Source organism: Danio rerio, chromosome 2, assembly GCF_049306965.1.
Source record: "Danio rerio strain Tuebingen ecotype United States chromosome 2, GRCz12tu, whole genome shotgun sequence".
Lineage (NCBI taxonomy): Eukaryota > Metazoa > Chordata > Actinopteri > Cypriniformes > Danionidae > Danio > Danio rerio.
Window position 1 is genome coordinate 5,941,686 of NC_133177.1, and position 19,050 is coordinate 5,960,735.

General features: G+C 41.8%; 1 protein-coding gene across 4 annotated transcripts in view; it reads left to right on the forward strand.

Annotated features, from left to right (window-relative positions):
• The window catches only part of fgf12a (fibroblast growth factor 12a), a 94,263-nt gene that overhangs the window by 37,868 nt on the left and 37,345 nt on the right, over positions 1–19,050 (forward strand). For all 4 annotated transcript variants that reach the window (XM_005163240.6, XM_005163239.6, XM_005163238.6 and 1 more), the window contains 1 exon segment: positions 3,520–3,630. In XM_005163240.6, the coding sequence (XP_005163297.1) occupies positions 3,520–3,630 (111 nt within the window).

Genomic DNA, 19,050 nt, shown 5'->3' on the forward strand with positions numbered 1-19,050 from the left:
AAATATCCCTTTTCATTTTTCAAACATTGTAAAATTGTATTTATTTACAATTTGACAAATTTACTCAAATCTTTATTTTCGTGATGCATCAGGAATCTTGATATCCCTTTAAAAGTATTCAGAAAAATATGACCTGGACATTCTCTCAAGAGATTCAATACATATCCACAGAATTATACCCAAAGTTCCCTCCCCAGCCCCCTAGATCAGTCTTTATTTATAGAGGTGTAGATTCCGGATGTGATTTAGTAATGTTCTTCCTGATGAATGTAGGCAGGCTCGTTCATGTGATTGATGGCCCTTCCAGCCTGTCAGAGATAGAGGGTCTGCAGTGGATAGATGGGGCCCGTGATGAATAGCTGATCATGACCATCATGGACATTCACAACTCTTCTAGCCTGGGATCCTGAAAGCTGTGGGGCTTTGCTGCATGCCTGGTCATTCATGTGGCACTCTTCACTCCTCACCTCTCAGGCCTGCTTTTAAAGTCGGCATGAAATGGAAGTTAGGATTGTCCCTTTTCCCCTATGGTGACGTTCTTGAAATGGTTTTCAAAATGAGAGAAAAAAATGTAGAGCGGTGCATGATTTCATCCTTTGAGATTGGCTCTTTGGAAGATAAACAAAATGGAGAAAGATTTAAATGCCGGTTGCACTCAGTTGTTCGCCTGAATCACCATCGGCACCTTCTGGTCCAGAATATTTTCATTGGTCGATGATGACAAGAATGAGGAGCTAAATTTTATGAACAGAATCGTATCATATTCATTCAAACCACTGCCTCCCTCAAAAGCAGGGCAGAAACAAGACACCCACCCTAAAGAACTAATAGCCCCACTCTAAAGCACTGATAGCTTCACCCTAAATGACTGATAGCTCCATCCTAAAGAACTAATGGCCCAACCATAAATGACTGATAGTTCTGCCCTTAAAGCACTGTTAGTCCTGCCCTAAAGGACTTAAAGCTCTACTGTAAAAGACTGATATCCCCACCCTAATTCACTGATAGCTCCGTCCTAAAGATTAATAGCCCCATCCCAAAGGGCCAATGGCTTCACCCCAATGGACTGATATCTCCACCCTAAATTACTGATAGCTCCATCTAAAAGTACTGAAAGCCCCACCCTAAAGGACTGATAGCCCCACTCTAAAGACTACTAGCCCCACCTTAAAGAATTGATATCCCTACCCTAAATCACGGATAGCCCTGCCTAAAAGGACAAAGTCTAGCCCTATTCCAAAGGACTGATAGCCTCATTCCAAAGGACAGATAGACCCTCCCCTAAAGGACTGATAGACCCCCAACCCCCCAAAGACTAACAGCCTCACCTTAAAGAACTGATATACCTATGCTAAATCACGGATAGTCTTGCCTTAAAGGACAAATCTTGGCGCTATCCCAAAGGACTGAAAGCTCTACTCTAAAGGACTGATAGCCCCGCCCTAAAACACTAATAGCCCCACCCTAAATGACTAATAGCCCTGACATAATAGCCACATTCCAAAAGACTGATAGCTCCACCCTAAATGACTCATAGCTCCACCCTAAAGGACTGATATCTCCACCCTAAAGGACTGATAGCTCCACCCTAAAGGACTGATAGCTCCACCCTAAAGGACTGATAGCTCCACCCTAAAGGACTGATAGCCTTGTCCCAAAGGACTGATAGCCCCTCCCTTAAAGGACTGATAGCCCCGCATTAAAGAACAAATATCAGTAAGTACTGATAGTTCTACCCTAAAGGACCGATAGCCCTGTCCCAAATGACTTATAGCTCCTCCCCTATAGAGCGGAGAGCTCCTCCCCTAAAGGACTGATAGCCCTGTCCCAAAGTACTGATAGCCCCTCCCCAAATGACTGAAAGCCCCTATCCTAAAAGACTGATAATCCCTCCCCTAAAGTACTGATAGCCCTGCCCTAAAGACTAATAGCCCCACCTTAAAGAACTGATATTCCTAAAGGACTGAAAGCCCCGCCCCAAATCACAGATAGCCCCACTCTAAAGATTAAAAGCTCCATCCCAAAGGATTGAGAGCTCCACCCTAAAGGACTGATAGCCCCTCCCCTAAATGACTGATAGCTCCTCCCCTAAAGTACTGATAGCCCGGCCCTAAAGACTAAATGCCCCACTTTAAAGAACTGATATTCCTATCCTAATCCACAGATAGCCCTGCCTTAAAAGACAAAGTGTATCCCCATCCTAAAGGACTGAAAGCAACACCTTAAAGAACTGATAGTCCCGCCCCAAATCACAGATAGCCCCACTCTAAAGATTAAAAGCCGCATCCCAAAGGATTAATAACTTCACCCTAAAGGACTGATAGCCCCTCCCCAAAAGGACTGATAACCCCTCCTCTAAAGGACGATAGCTCCTCCACTAAAGCACTGATAGCCCCACCCCAAATGACTGATAGCCCCTAACCTAAGACTGATAGCCCCTCCCGTAAAGTACTGATAGCCCTGCCTTAAAAACTAATAGCCCCACCTTAAAGAACTGATATTCCTACCCTACTTCACAGATAGCCCTGCCCTAAAGGACAAAGTGTAGCCCTATCCTAAAGGACTGAAAGCAAAGCCCTAAAGAACTGATAGCCCCGCCCCAAATCACAGATAGCCCCACTCTAAAGATTAAAAGCCCCATCCCAAAGGATTAATAGCTCCACCCTAAAGCACTGACAGCCCCTCCCCTAAAGGACTGATAACCCCTTCCCTAAAGGACTGATAGCTCCTCCCCTAAAGGACTGATAGCTCCTCCCCTAAAGAACTGATAGCCCCTATCCTAAAAGACTGATAGCCCCTCCCCTAACGTACTGATTGCCCCGCCTTAAAGAACTGATATTCCTACCCTACTTCACAGATAGCCCTGCCCTAAAGGACAAAGTGTAGCCCTATCCTAAAGGACTGACAGCAACACCCTAAAGGACTAATAGTCCCGCCCTAAATCACAGATAGCCCCACTTTAAAGATTAAAAGCCCCATCCCAAAGGATTAATAGCTCCACCCTAAAGCACTGATAGCTCCGCCCTAAATCACTAATAGCCCCATCCTAAAGGACTAATAGCCGTGACACAATAGTCCCATCCTAAAGCACTAATAGTCTCACCCTAAAGTACTAATAGCTCCGCCCTAAATCACTGATAGCTCCGCCCTAAAGACTAATAACCGCATTCTTGATTTTAAAAAGTTTTTGATTTCATGCCGACTTTAAAGCTTTATTGCGCAGGTCACCACTCCACACAGGAAACACTTGTTACGGCTGCAGATGGTCTTCTTGCAGCGGCAGGTGTTTATAGTGAAATTGATTTATGAGGTCGCCGAGAGCAAATACGCCGAGGTTTATCAACACATTCACAAGTGCATTCATTCACTGCCATCCATCAGACAAGAAGACATCATTTCAGACTGCTAATTTCATCCTAAACTAACATCTGTTGACATGATGAAACAATTGCCATGTGTCGGGGTGGATTCTGATAAAAATGTGGGTTGGGTGCGGGCCTGTGTGTTTATTTCTTCCAGAGCCGCAGCTGAAAGGCATTGTGACACGACTGTTCAGCCAGCAGGGCTTTTACCTGCAGATGCAGCCTGACGGATCCATCGACGGCATCAAGGATGAGAACAGCGACTACAGTGAGTGATTGAAACTGCAGCAAATGTGCAGGCTATTCAAAATCTAGCTCATTGTTCCACACTGATTGCAAATAAGCCAGACTGGGACTTGTCGCCAATATTAAACATAAAGATTTTAGTCTGTTTATGTAATGCGCAAGCTTTAAAGGGTGTAGAGGGCAGAAATATATATATATATATATATATATATATATATATATATATATATATATATATATATATATATATATATATATATATAAAACTAAATATGAAAAACTAAACTAAATATGGCTAAATAAAATAAAAATCTGCCATTATTGTGATTAACAGTCATTATGTTATCACACCTTCATCTCTTCTGGTGAACACAAAAAAGATGACAGAAGCAATAATTTTGAATTATTATTGATATAGAGTTTAAAGGGATAGTTCCCCCCAAAAATTAAAATTCGGTCCCCCTTTATATTAAAGGGCCACGGAACCCCCCTGCCACAGTGGTGTGTTTTCACACCTCTAGTTTGGAAAAAGTCAGGAAAGTGGGTGTATCCAGGAAAAGGTGGGAGTGTCGGGGGAGGGAAAGAGGGTAGGTGCATAAAAATAAGAGTTTCTGTTTAGGCACATGCTGATTTTTACTGAAGCAAAACAAACACAGGCACGGGAGAAAGACTGTGACTGTGTTTACATGGGCATCAGTAATCAAATTATTTGACAAATTATTAATTTGTTGACTTTAACTGCAGTTTTCATTCAGAAACATTTCCTGCATGCCCCCCGTGACAAATGAGATATTGGATGCGAGGAACTGCTGGAAGAGTGTTGTTTTAATGGAATGTTTGATACCGCAGAGTGAATGGGAGAAAAACATGCCGCTATGATGATATGACCCTGCGCGTTCTAGTATAAACAGAAAGCATGTGTCACGCTCGGCATTTGGTTATTGTTAGTCAACAAACGCCGGTTGAACAATGAACGCAATGGCAAAGAAAACTGGAGAGGTTTTTTTGTGGACAGACGACGAGGTCGAGTTGTTACTAAACAGATTGGATCCGAATTGAGCTGCGGATCGGTTGAAATATTTGGACTCCTGCGACTAGACCGTATGTGACCTGCCGACTGGATATGATGTATTCCAGTGTTGTCCAAGCAGATCCGTGCGCGCGAGATGAGAAATAGGAGTTTATTTTAATTATTTTAATATTTAAATTAGTTTATTTGGTTATTTTTTTAATTATAAAAAGTCTATATTAAAAAGTAAAACTTTTCTGTTCATAAATGTAAGTAAGAAAGTAATAAAAATATATATTTTTAATGTTGTCTCCACATTCCCTCCAATATTTTAGCGGTCTATGAGTGTAATAATGTTTACGGCCCTTTGGCCGCCGGGAAGAAGGAGGCGGAGAACCGACCTCCTTTAAAGTATTTATTAATAACAGTGATGGCAGCTCCTCAAGGAGGCTGCCGTCTAAACCAAAACAAACGGACGGCAGCTCCTCACGGAGACTGCCGTCAAACTGAAAGCAAAAGTAAAATATGCCCGGGCCCGGTCCTCTCTCGGCTTCCTCTGCCATCGGTCCTCCTTTTATGGTCCAGAGCTCCTTCCATGGAATCCGAGGCAGGTGCGCACCGCAGGTGTATCCACTTACGCGGTGGCCTCACCCCGTTCCCACGGCTCTCGGCCACGCCCCCTCGCCACAATGAGTTTCTAGTATTCATTTATCCATTAAAATATGTAAACGCACAGAGAATAAAGGCTCTTGCTTTTGCCCTCCTTTACTTTGGACACGGTGAGAATCAGCTTCTCCCCCGTGGTGCACGACAACACTGAAAATACTGTGCGGCTGCCAGAAGGGGGCGTATTCCGACAGTCGTGTCCAAATGTGCAGTGGAAAGGTATGGCGGCTTTACCCTAACCTTAAAGGGCCATGAAACCCCCTCGTTTCAGCAGGGTGTTTTCACACCTCTACTTTGGAAAAAGTCAGAAAAGTGGGCGTGTCCAGCTTTGTTTAGGGGGGAGTGTCGGAGGAACTAAAGTGGGATGGTGTGGGAGTGTCTATTTGGGCACGCGCGAGTTTCAGAGTCAAAACACACACACACACACACACACACACACACACACACACACACACACACACACACACACACACACACACACACACACACACACACACACACACACACACACACACACACACACACAGGGGAGAAAGTGACTGTTTACATGGACTCTGTAGTCGAATTATTTGCACAAATTATTAAATGGTGGACTTTAACTGCAGTTTGGCTCTTTGATTCAGGGAATTCATTCATGCCCCTCGCGACAAACGAGATATTTGATTCGAGGAACTGCTCTAAGCGTGTATTTTTCATACACTATTTGATACCGCATGGCGAATGAGAGAAAAAAACCCTCCGCATTTCCCGGAAACTTAGATGCACACAGCAGGTAGTGTCAGAGAGCCGCGTGTGTTATTCCGGTCATAAAATGCGGTGAAAATCCTACACGAGGTTAAAGTTTGGTTGTGGTGCAAACATGTTTACACTCGGTGTAATAGTTAACTAAGTTCGATACGAACAAACTGAATAAACAAAGAGCACTGGTCGCTCACTTACCAAATCTGTAGAGACAGGACAATCACCAGCAACTAGAGCCGCGTCTTTATTAAGAGGAGACTACAAGCGAATCCGGATCTCAGCATTTGCAGAAGAGAACAGCTCTCAGGTAAACAATAATCCTCCTTAGACACGTAAGTTATTGTTGTCGAGCGTCGCGTACCCCGTAATCCACACGAGACTCCAGCTGCGCTCTCACAGAGAGAAAATGAAAACAAAACTTAACTGCAGCAAACTATATAAGCAACACTTCACGCTTGTTTTGCCAACACAATGTGGCGTCTCTGCCGTCTGAACACTCTGACAGTAATAAATATTAATGAAGTTGCACAATAGAGCGCGCTGATTGGTTTGAACCAAGCCTTACTCATGCATTAATGCAGCACACTGTAAGACGTAATAAGACTCACTCTGGCACAGACGCCCAGTCTGCACGCTGGAATACACGCTATTATGTCATGGCCGTGATGCAGCTTCAAAAATTTGTTTCAAACCGGAAGTACGAATTTGCTTGAAATAACGCAAAAACAACCGATTTACACTTTTTAGTGAAATATAGGTGTCCTAATTGTGTTTTTAGCAGTGTGGGACACATATACGACTGTCAACAGCTCAAAAAATGTGTTTTGGTGTTTCATGACCCTTTAAGCCAGGTTTAGACTCGACACGTCCGCTAGTTCGCTTGAGCATGCACGGCAAATGTGACGTCATCGCGGGGTTTGCGGAGGCTTGCTTTAGGTGCGCGCGACATGATTTCGGCTGGCGGAATGCATGTTTTTTTTTTTTTTTGAGAATAAATTAATGAATTAAAAAACTTTGCAAATTTGCTCTGACATGCGTGCAGCATTAATGTGCATTATGGGTACAGGTAACCTCAGCTTCGCTTGGGTTGTTACAGGGCAACTCCGCCAAGTGTGTGAATGCCATTAAATAATCTAACCTAAAACATCAATGGAAATGACATGATTTCTAAGTAGACATTTGCTGGTTTTACTACTACTACTGTAGTACTGTAAGGGGGCAGTGCTGTTTTAATACTTCAGCCAATGTTAAATTGTATCATTCTAAATCCAAACTATTATTAAAAGGTAAGAGTTCATAAAATCAGAAGTGTTACAGTGTGTCGGAAGGCAGGGCAATCCCACTTAACCAGGTTTGCAGCACTTCTCTGTTGTCAGCACTCTTTCTATGAGTCATCCTCTTTTTTTTTTGTAGGGCTATCTAACAAAGGTAGTAATTTCATGGCTCATAAGGTGGAGCGTAAAGCATTTGCATTCCCTATAGTTTGTGCTGTCTCTTGTGGAAGAACACACCGTGTAAAAGATCTCCATGGAATAGAAGTATTTACATTGCTTTATTTATTAAAGGTGAAACTTCTGATGTAGTTATGAGACAGAGGGGTCTGTTTCTATGCGCTCTGAAAATATTTATATAAGATTTATGTATTTTGATTGATTCTAAATTTCCATTAATTTGGATTACGTACAGTTGATTAGCCCTCCTTTTCAAATATTTCCCAAATGATGTTTAACAGAGCAAGAAATTTCTCACAGTATTTCCTATAATATTTTTACTTCTGGAAAAAGTCTTAATTGTTTTATTATGACTAGAATAAAAGCAGTTTAAATTTTTTTTAACCATTTTAAGGTCAATATTTTTAGCCCCTTTAAGCTATATTTATTTTCGATTGTCTACAGAACAAACCATCATTATACAATGACTTGCCTAATTAACCTAACTTGCCGAATTAACTCGGTTAAGCGTTTAAATGTCACTTTAAGCTGAACACATGTATCTTGAAAAAATCTTATCTCATTTTTGTCCGCTTTTCCGGGGCCGGGTCGCGAGGGCAGCAGTCTTAGGGGAGAACCCCAGACTTCCCTATCCCCAGACACCTGCTCCAGAGAGATCGCAAGGTGTTTCCAGGCTACCCAGCGTGTCCTGGGCCTTCCTCGAGGCCTCCTCTCAGCGGGACATGCCTGGAACATCTCCCTAGGTAGACGTCCAGCAGGCATCCAAAACAGATGCCCGAGCCACCTCAGTGGATTTCTCTCGATGTTTAGGAACACCTTCTCTAGATCAATCTATTTTGGTCAAGAATTATCCACAACATAGTTTAAATCTTCTGGAAGGGCATCCGCCGCGGAAAAAAAAACATAGGCGATTCATTCTGCTGTGGCGACCCCTGATAAATACTATGGCCAAAAGGAATGAATAGTTTAAATTTGTAATCTCAGATGGCTCAGAAGACAAAGGACACAGGAATGGAGTTAGACCACTGACAGGTTGGCCAAAGAGAGTTTTGGGAATATTTCACAAGGAACCAAGGAGTTTCTGAAGTTCAAGAAGTTTTCCCACAGCCTGAAAACCATTGGTCATCTTCTGTCAATCCCAATGTCTCATAATCCAAAGTCCGAACACATGATTAAACATCAGTTCGGTTGTCTCCATGGCAAAGGGCGGAGATCAATCAACAGGCCTGAGAGAAATGACCTGCAATTACTAATATGGATGTTTTACCATAAAAAGGGAGGCAGATCTGTTACAAAATCCACTCCAAGCTGTGATCAAGGTCGATGCAGAATGGGCAGAGGAAACAACCCAGTGAATAGATGACATGGTACCTTGGCCATGGCACAATCAGCACACCCTGGAGCAGTTGGTTTATGCAATTGCAACAGGAAAATCGGAATGCAATGGCTTTTCTTTTGCTCTCCAGGAAAGATGAAGGAGTTTCTGAGAGCAAGTCACTATAGCTAGGTTTCCATTCAAAGATGGCAATTGTTTTTATTTGCACAAAACTGGAATATCCAGCCTGATCTCACCAGAAAGCATAACTATTTTACATTTTGTCAGTTTAGTGGTTAATTTGTACAAATTCGAGTTCAGTCGTACGAAAAATGTATGATTGGCATCGGAGCGTCGCATCAAACTCCACCCCTAAACCCAACCCTCATTGGGAAATGACCAAATCGTTCTAAATTTTGTGAATGAAATCATACGAATTCATTTAAATTAGCCACTAAATAAAAAAGATACGATTTCACGTGCGATAGCTTTAGAATATGGCATAAAAATTTTGCGAATGAAGGGCCATTTTTAAGAGTCAAAGCGAACAAAGTCACTTCCTGATAAATTGGTAGCAAATATCAAAAATAACAATGACATTTTCTGCATTAAGTGAATCCACTGTGAGCCTTTTTTTCAATTATAATAAATGACTCACACCTCAGAAGAAGACGCAATGAAATGAACGTGTGTTGGCTTTTAGAGGTGCGAAACGTCTCTTTTGGGAGCGCTGACATACAATACATTTCTGGAGGTAATAATAGCTGGTGATTGATTATAAAGCTTGTTTGGCATGCTTTCCTAGGAGAGAGCCCTGAGCTCATAAGATCCTCGAGCCCGGGACTCCCTCCCGTTTGCAAGGCGAGAGGGGAGTTTGAGCTTGGGTAGATCTCAAGAACTCCCCTGCTGTAGAAGCTAATGAACAGATAGTGATTGCTCTTAAGAGATAACTACTTACTCGAAGTGTATCTATGGTGCCAGATTATTCAATTAACTTAAGTTGCATGTTTTTGGACGGTAGGAAACCGGGGGAAATCCACATGAGCATGGGGAGAAAGTGTAAACTCCACACAGAAACATCGGTTGGCTTGGTAAGGACTAGAAGCAGTGACGTTCTTGCTGTGAGGCAACAGTGCTAACCACTGGGCCACCGTGCCGCCCATCTAGGAAAAATGAGGAGTAGGGGGGAAGGGGGGATTCTTCAAAACGAAGATGGCTGTTATATGGAACTTAGGGTATTTATAGTGGCTTCCCAGCCATAAGCAATCATAAGCACGTGATCTTCTCGAAATTAGTTGATAAATAAACTTCACTAAATGAAACATATCACATCAACATGTGAAGCTCTCTTTTAAAAACAGAAAATAAGCTGTGGAGTGAGATGGAGGACAGTTGCAGGGAGCTTCTGGAATAGCCTCGGGCTGTCCTTCAAGTTCTTTCCACCTCTAATTCTTACATTTATCCTTTAGTCTGTCCCACAGACAGAGATCAGTAAACCACAGTTAATAATTCAGCAAGAAAACGAATGTTTTCCCTCTCCATTTGTAGCAGCTGAGCAATTCCCACTACAGGAAGAGATAGAGAAAATAACCATTCAGATCAGGCTTCGCTGCATTGATCCCACAATAAATTACCAGAATAATACATCACATCCACCTTGAAATTATCAACCTTTTGAACCCTTTAATGGTAATGTTGATGAGGAGGGAGATTAATTCAGAACCACGTATACCTTTATGTCGAAGCTGGCGGCAGTTCAGCGAGGGGAAACTCTTACAGAATATTGTATGCAGCATGACTGGTGCACTACAGACGTCAAATTTATTAAAGTTTAACTTTAAAATGGACGATGTGAATGCTTAGTGGTTAGCACTGTCGCCTCATAGCAAGAAGGTCATTGGTTCAAGTCCCGACTGGGTCAGTCTGCATATCTTTGTGGAGTTTGCAAGTTCTCCTCACGTTCGCATAGGTTTCCTCCACATGACGTATGAGTGAATTATTGATTTATTAATTTTCTTGTCGGCTTAGTCCCTTTATTAATCCGGGGTCGCCACAGCGGAATGAACTTCCAACTTATCCAGCACGTTTTTACGCAGCGGATGCCCTTCCAGCCGCAACCCATCTCTAAGAAACATCAACACACACACATAAACACTACGGACAATTTAGCCTACACAATTCACCTGTACCGCATGTCTTTGGACTGTGGGGGTAACCAGTGCACCCGGAGAAAACCCACGCAAACAAACGCAGGGAGAACATGCAAACTCCACACAGAAACGCCAACCGAGCCGAGGTTCGAACCAGCGACCCAGCGACCTTCTTACTGTGAGACGACAGCACTACCTACCATAGTATTTGAGTGTGTATGGATGTTTACCAATACTGGGTTGCATTTAAAAGAGCATTCGCTGTGTAAAACATGCTGGATTAGTTGGTGGTTCATTCCGCAGTGGTAACCCCTGATGAGTAAAGGGACTAAGCCAAAGGAAATGAATGAATAAAGGCCCGTGCATACTGATGAGACGCTTTTGCTCGCGTTTTCCATCAACGTTTAGTGCCTCGTGACTAAATAAAGGGCGTCAATATGATCGTGCACTCCAATGCGCAAAACGGCAGGCGGAAAATGGATTTTTTCATTTAAAAAAAAAAAAAACGCCTCATGCTCGTTGTTTTGATTTGACGCACCACGTTAAAACCTTCTCCTCCAATCAAATCGGCACTTTTGTTTACGTGCACGGAGCTGCTAAAGTTGACGTAAACAGCACTTGCTCAAGCGCAAAACTGTCAATGCGAGCGCACATTGAAGAAGATGACCAGAGGCGATATGAACATGGAGCTGCTTATCGCTAGAGCTGGAGCTGCTACTTCAACCATTCATGCTTGTTCGAGTCACCAGTAACTTTAACAACAAGCGTGTAAACCTCATCTCTTTCTCTGCTGCTGTGTTACAAGCGGGTGTCGGAAGCTTAAAGTTGTGTAGCGCCATCTAACCTCAAGGTGTGATTTTACATATTCTTCTGCTTGACGCCAGTGAACATTGCTTGGATTTGAAGGCAGAAAAACGTTTTGTAAAATGCTGACGATAAACGCAAACAAAAAGCGTCCCAGTGTGTAGGAGCCTTAAACTTAAAACAAAAAAACAAAGCAAGGCAGGGTGCTCAACATTACAGCTAAACAGAACTTTAGCTCATGGGTTCAGACTAACTGCAAATATCAGCATATGTGCGCATTTGAAAGTGGCGTTTTGATGATTCATGTTTTGTAAAGGCACCATAGATCACACATGATTACAAACTGTCTGCTTCAGCAGTCAGAAGTATTAGAATCTGATGATGCGGTGCGGTTCGTTCCTGTTCTCCTCCGTCAAAATGAGTCAAACCGCTTGGCAGCATTTAAGAAAGCATTTCGCAAAACGGATGCATTTAAAATAACCCGTCGCATTTTCCAACCCCTCCTTCGTCATTGGAAGATGTTTGTCGTTGACTAATTATTAGTGTAAAACTAATTAGACCGTATGGGTTTACAGCCGTTAATCTTAAATATAAAAAGGCTTGTCAGGATGTATTAACAACGATGGTGTTTTCTCTCAGACAGGTTGATGGAATATCTGGACTGCACAGATTTGAAGCAGCTGGGCAGACACAAAAGACAGTCTCACTAAATCTCATGGTGTTTTACTTCGTGATCTGTGTTCATATGAAAATTGTAATCCCTCAAACCTATTTGTGCTCCATCTAAAACTAAATAGAGATGCCTTTGTGTTTTTGTATGAAAGATATTCCATTTAACCATACATTCAATAATACTATACTCAATTAGTACTATTGGTCTGCCTGACTCATCAACTAACAGTTTTAGCTGTATGGATTATAGTGTTTTATATTGAATTTTTGTCAGTGACTGCTTCATCTATCTATAAACACCCTCATACTGTCACGATGGGCTCACAAAAATACAAAAGATATCCAAGTGCAGCAATAGAAGTTTTAATTTAAAAAAAAGGGGACAGGCCAGGTTCAAAAATAAACAAACAGTACAACACAATTAACAAAAGTGAATCAACCAATGATTGAACAGGATTTCAAAAATATGATCATAACATGAAACAAAGTGAACAAACAAACAGACCAAAACGATGAGTCAGTGAGCAGACTAGGACCAGATAAGAGCCGGACAAAACAAACCAGAATCGGGTGAACGGAGTGCACGAGCAAACAGCAAAACTCCAAAGGCAAACTAAATACAACATAACAAAGCTTATAAAGACAAGAATAATTAGACAATAGCCCCTTTCACACAGTGATACCGGTAAATATATGGAAAATTTCCGGAACAACTTTACCGGTATATTCAAAAAAGCACTGTTCACACAGGCGAAGACGTTACGGAATTTTTCCGGAAAAGAGCGTTCACACATCCATCGCAAAATGCCGGTAAATTCTGACATCATTAACCAGAAATGACCTTTAAACGGCTGCGCTTGTGTTTGTAAACATTTGACTACATTACAAACTCTTCGGATGGATCAGTATTGAGTACAACTCTAATGAAAACATAGAGAAACACTTTCACATGTCGAGATGTTCATGATATGTGTGTGTGCTGGCGCTATGGGCGCTCAGGGGCACACGCAAAGCTTGAAGGTAAACAAACAATGGATTATCATAAACATTTTATCGATAATTATTTACACAGTTAGCATTAAGAAGGAACATAGAAACATTATCTGACTAACATCTATAGCAGCTAAAGGTGTCTGGAAACAATATTCAAAGGCTTTTATTTTCATAAACCGCGCGCACGTGAATGCGTCTGACTGTTCTGATTGGCTAAAGCAGGTGTCTCACGTCAGCACGTTCTAGACGTGGACGCCAGGGCTGGAGTGGGACACCTTTTCAGCCCTGGAGTTTCAAGCCTCAGACCGGCCCACCTCAGTTCACCACTGACTATATTAAAATAAGGTTATTTCCAATTCAGTTTCTAATTACACTATCACGTCTTTTTTTGAGAAAACAGCACTTTTAGAACTTCAAATGTTCAACAACCCTTACAGTATTATGTCTTAACAATAAAAATGAAAAAAAAAAATTGTTACTCAGACAAGGACCAAACCTGGGTTGGCCGCCTCATAATCTAACGTACTAACCACTGTACCACAACTGCTGTACGTTTAATGGTGACTTATCTAGTTATATCATCATTAACCTGCATCATTAACCTGAAAATAGCCAGAATGAATTTACCGGTATTTTCAAAAAGGGCCTGTTCACACATACAAACTTTCCGGAAAATTGCCGGTAATTTTCCGGAAAGGTCTGTATGTTTGAAAGGGGCAAATGACAGACAGCTGGAAACAATTAGTGATCACGTGAACTACAGAGCAGGAACAACCCAAAACATAACTAGTGTCCAGAAAACCACAAGATGGCACTACAGCAGACATGACACATACAGTACTGTGCAAAAGTCCTATACCAGCATTTTAAGACTCAGGGTCCTATCATACACCCGGCCCAATGTGGCGCAAGGCGCGACACAATTGTTGTTTGCTAGTTTTAGCTTGACGCAATAGTCGTTTTGACGTTTTGCTTAACGTTTAGAGATGAAGCTAAAAATGCGTCCAAATGTAACGGAGGCCAGCTAGTGTGTGCTGTGCGGGTAAAACCTCACTCCTCTGACCTCACTAGAGGCCATGGTCTTTAGCCTCCTTGTTAGAGCAACCGACTCCCATGCGGAAGGTCGCCGGTTCGATACCAGCTCGGAGCGGGTTGTGTGGCGTAGGACCGGCAGGGTTACACAAACACTGCAGTTTCCACAGAGATTTGTCTGTTTCTGTATTTGAGCTTCCAAAGGACACGACACAAAGACAGAAGTGCTTACAGTTCAATATTAATTATGTTCCAGAGAATTATAAAAAGCATAGCATGATTTGACAAAACAGCTTCCAGAATCTCTCCCAGTTCAGTGCTGGATTCGGCTAAAATCTCCTCAAAGCAGAAGCTGTGAGCTACAACCTGTAAGTGTTTTTATTAGTTAAAATTGATCATGACATGTACAGTGTCTAGCGTTAACGGTATACTGTAGCAACGATGTAAACAATGGGAAATGCTGCTTTGCACCGCAAACGATTTAGCTACAATTTCATATTCATCAGTCAAACTGCTGTAAACACATACACACACGCTCCCCTAGCGTGTTCGTGTCTCTTATGTGTGTGTGCGAATTTGCATTAATTGTCTTTAGGCAGCTTTGCCATGCGTTTCACATCTCAGATAATGAAGTCGCAAAAGATATGTGGATGATTCATATTACTTACACCTGCATATTCCGGATATATGTGAACCACGTCATGTAACGCGTGTAAAAAAAATACAGGAGAGCTCACCTAACTTGTGGTAGATAAATCAAGGCTCACACAAGCCGCATTCCACATCTTGTGCTTTATTCTTCTGTCACGATATATTACAGAAAATAACTTAATCCGAGCATCAGAGAAATAGAAAAAAAACTCCCGTGCACATGCGCTTGTTACAGAAAGTTCACACACACACATAGACACACACAAAGACGAGGTCTCTTAAAGAAGCCGCACCCCATTTTCACTTATTACAGACACTTGTCAGATTTTATTTAAGTAAGCAGGCAGGAGGTCGACTGATTTACACAGCAGAAAAGCGTGTGCTTTTATGGGCGTTACGTGGAGCCGATCCGTGAATCGCAGCACATTATGACGATGACCAATCAGAGTCACTTGAGGGCGGGGCTTTCAGAGGAACTAGGAAATATGAAATATGTCGTTTTTCATGTTAGCTGAGTAGCCGTGTATAATCAAAGTGAGATCTATGAAAAAATAACGCGATTTCCTTCAAGTGAAACATGAGCACACATTGCTTTGCATCTTATAAACACAACCAAGCCTTAAAATTACATTCTGGACCACCCCTTTAAAACAAAATCAGTTCTTCACTGTACACAAATATAACATTTTGAAATATTTATAGATATCGGCTATCCGCTTGTTAAGTGTGACGTCACGCGAAGCGGCTTCCAGGTCCAAGCGCTCTATTCAACTGAATGGGAAGACTCATGAAATGGTAATGATAAACGTTTACAAAGTGATTTAATACTTTGGAAAATCACGATCGCAGTATATATGTCCATGCCTAATATCCGATGGCCAGAAAGTGATTCATTTATTTATAAATTGTAAAATTTTTGGTATTTGTTATGCAGCAAGCCCAGAGATTGTTGTGTACACTATGACTTTATATAAAATTAACTTTAATGTGTGATAGGAATAAAACACGATCATAAACAAATGATTTCTCCACTCAAATGAATGGCGGCTTGGACCCGGAAACAGTATACATACGTCACAAACACGTCACCACTTAACAAGCGGATAGTATATCGGCTATCAGTCTCCAAATCTTAGGAGTTATCGGTTACCGATATCGACTCAAAAATCCATATCGGTGCATCCCTAGTTAATTGTCTTGAACAGTGGTTCTCAAAGTGGGGGTCAGGACCCACAGAGGGGTCACGGGACAATGAAGGGGGGTTGCCTGGTGATTTCCAAACAACTATTCATTTTTAATAAACCATAAGTATTGCCATATTTTTTCCATAACCTACTGAAGAAAAAAAATAGTCGTTTATATTTACTATATACTATATAGTTAGTATAGTAGCTTATAGTTACTAGTTCTACTGGATTGCGACCCCTGGGGTGATTATACTATATTAAAGACACAGCAATACAATCAGATGAAGCAGATTGATTTTATAACACCAGGTTAAACATTCTGGCCCATTTACAGCACTGACATCCATAAAAAAAATTAACCGAATAATAGACTTGGGTCTATTGGTGTGTGTGCGCCATTGCATGCAAGGTTTCTGTATTTATAACCACCTCAGAGGATATTGGGGGTCGTGAGTCACTGGCATTGTCATTTTGAAAAGTTTGGGAACCCCTGGTCTAGAAAATGCTTTGTGATTTGTGAGTTTTTAGATATTTGAATTGAATGTGAAACAAGACAAAAACTCTAAGAAAGTCTTTTTTTTTGTAGTGCACTGACATTATAGACTACCTTTACATGCCGGTGTAGTATGTATAGCATTTTCAGACAAATTTACACCCCTGCACAGCAGCAGGCACTGATGTTTATCGGGTGAGACTGAATCAGCTCAGCTGACAAGGGCACACCGGCACCTTTTTTTAAAGCCACAATATTGAGGATCAGCAGAAAAAGCTCATTCCTTCTACCACATAGAGAATAAAGAGTGCTGCCCTCTTAATCTAGGATAATGTACAATGGTTATCTGTCAAATTCAGACAGGCACAGGTGTGTAATGAGTTTTATGTCTTCTTTTTGCTCTTCAATTTAAATGCTAATCACACCATAGCTTGTTTTTGCTAACTGTAGTCCTATTTGGATGGTATATGTTTCTCAGGGAAATTTAAGGGATTTTGGGTGGCACGGTGGCTCAGTGGTTAGCACGGTCGCCTCACAGCAGGAAGGTCGCTGGTTCGAGGCCCAACTGGGTCGGCTGGCGTTTCCGTGTGGAGTTTGCATGTTCTCCCCCCACAGTCCAAAGACATGCGCTATGAACTGAATAAGCTAAATTGGCCGTAGTGTAATGAGAGTGTATGGGTGTTTCCCAGTGCTGGGTTGTGGCTGGAAGGGTATCCGCTGGATAAAACATATGCTGGATTAGTTGGCGGCTCATTCCGCTGTGGTGACCCCAGATTAATTAGCCGAAGGAAAATTAAATTAAGGGATTTTCTCAATTCACAGGGTGTTGTTTGTGAAATTGTTGTCTGAATCCAGAATGTCAGTGTTTTAACGATTAAATTGCCCTCATTTTTATTTATTTTGACAAAAACAGAATTTGTGTGGTGATTTAATAGCTGTCCAAATCCGCATCTCTTAGTTTCTAATGGAGATCAATCCAAAAAACTGTTTTGGCCACTGAAATGCACTGTACGGTTGCACTTCACCATAATTTGCATCAGAAAAGCATTTTGTGTATTAAAATGGACATTTACATTACCAAAGTGCAAGATATTAATGCCTAATTCTATTCTAAGTCTATTTTTGTACCCCTACCCGTTCCCCTTGGCCCTTGAAACAGAGTGTGAAGGGGAAATGCTTCAAAATGTACCCATAAGAATGGTAATGAAGATGTCTACTGTATGAGGGCTGAAATCACCAAATCACGGCCTTAAACACTCACTAAATTCCCTACAGAATGTTACGTTTCCACACACACATGCACAAATAGCATGTAAACCCATCGGCCTTTCATATCGACATACTTTTAGGGTGCTTTCACACTTGCCTTATTTAGTTTGATTGAATGGCACTAGAGTTCGTTTTTCCTTTTGGTTCGGTTCGTTTGGGCAGGTGTGAATGCAGCAATCGTACTCGAGTTCGCACCAAAAGTGGACCAAATAAGCGTACCGAGAGCTGCTTGAAGAGGTGGTCTCGGTACGCTTTCAAACGAACCCTGGAGCGGTTCGTTTGTGGTGAGAATATGATCCGTACTAAAACAGATCCAACCGCAAAAAGTACTGCGCCTTCTGGACTAATTCAGCTGCCGTAGGCCGATGCGCTGTGCATTATGGGATATGGAGGAAAAATATTTGTTGACAGCGCTTTACCAACAGAGAGAGAGAGAGAAACATTACCTGATGGATCGTTGGTAATATTTCCGCAAGATAACCCTGTCGCAGTTTAGCTAAATTAATTCACGCCTCCTGAAGTGACGAGCGATGCATTAGAACCCTGTTTTCCAGCCAAGGCCGCGCTTCATTCTCAAAATGTGTAGTTTGTATCTGTCTTAAGCAGGGATACAATCAGTCAGCGCAGTCGTCTCTTTATAGTAAAAAGCAACATTTTGTGTCTGCTGGTTTTGTTTACCTGCGGGAATTCACTGGCATTTTCCCCCACGTGAATTCTGACTAATCAATAAGCAGTTTAGGAAATATGTTCAACAACATCTGACCAATGAGAGATGTGGATTTAGTCAGATGACTGCATTTTGGTTAGTTTCAACTGGTTCAGACCAAAGCCAGAAGTGGTGTGAAAACGACCCAAAGACGGCAGAAGATGCAACAATGTATCATTTATTGCCTTTGGTGCTGACCAAATGAAGCGAACTACAGATGTGAAAGCACCCTTAATACGAACTCTTACTTTTTACTCAGACTTTGAGTAGTATTTACAACAGATACTTTTACTCTGCTTGCAC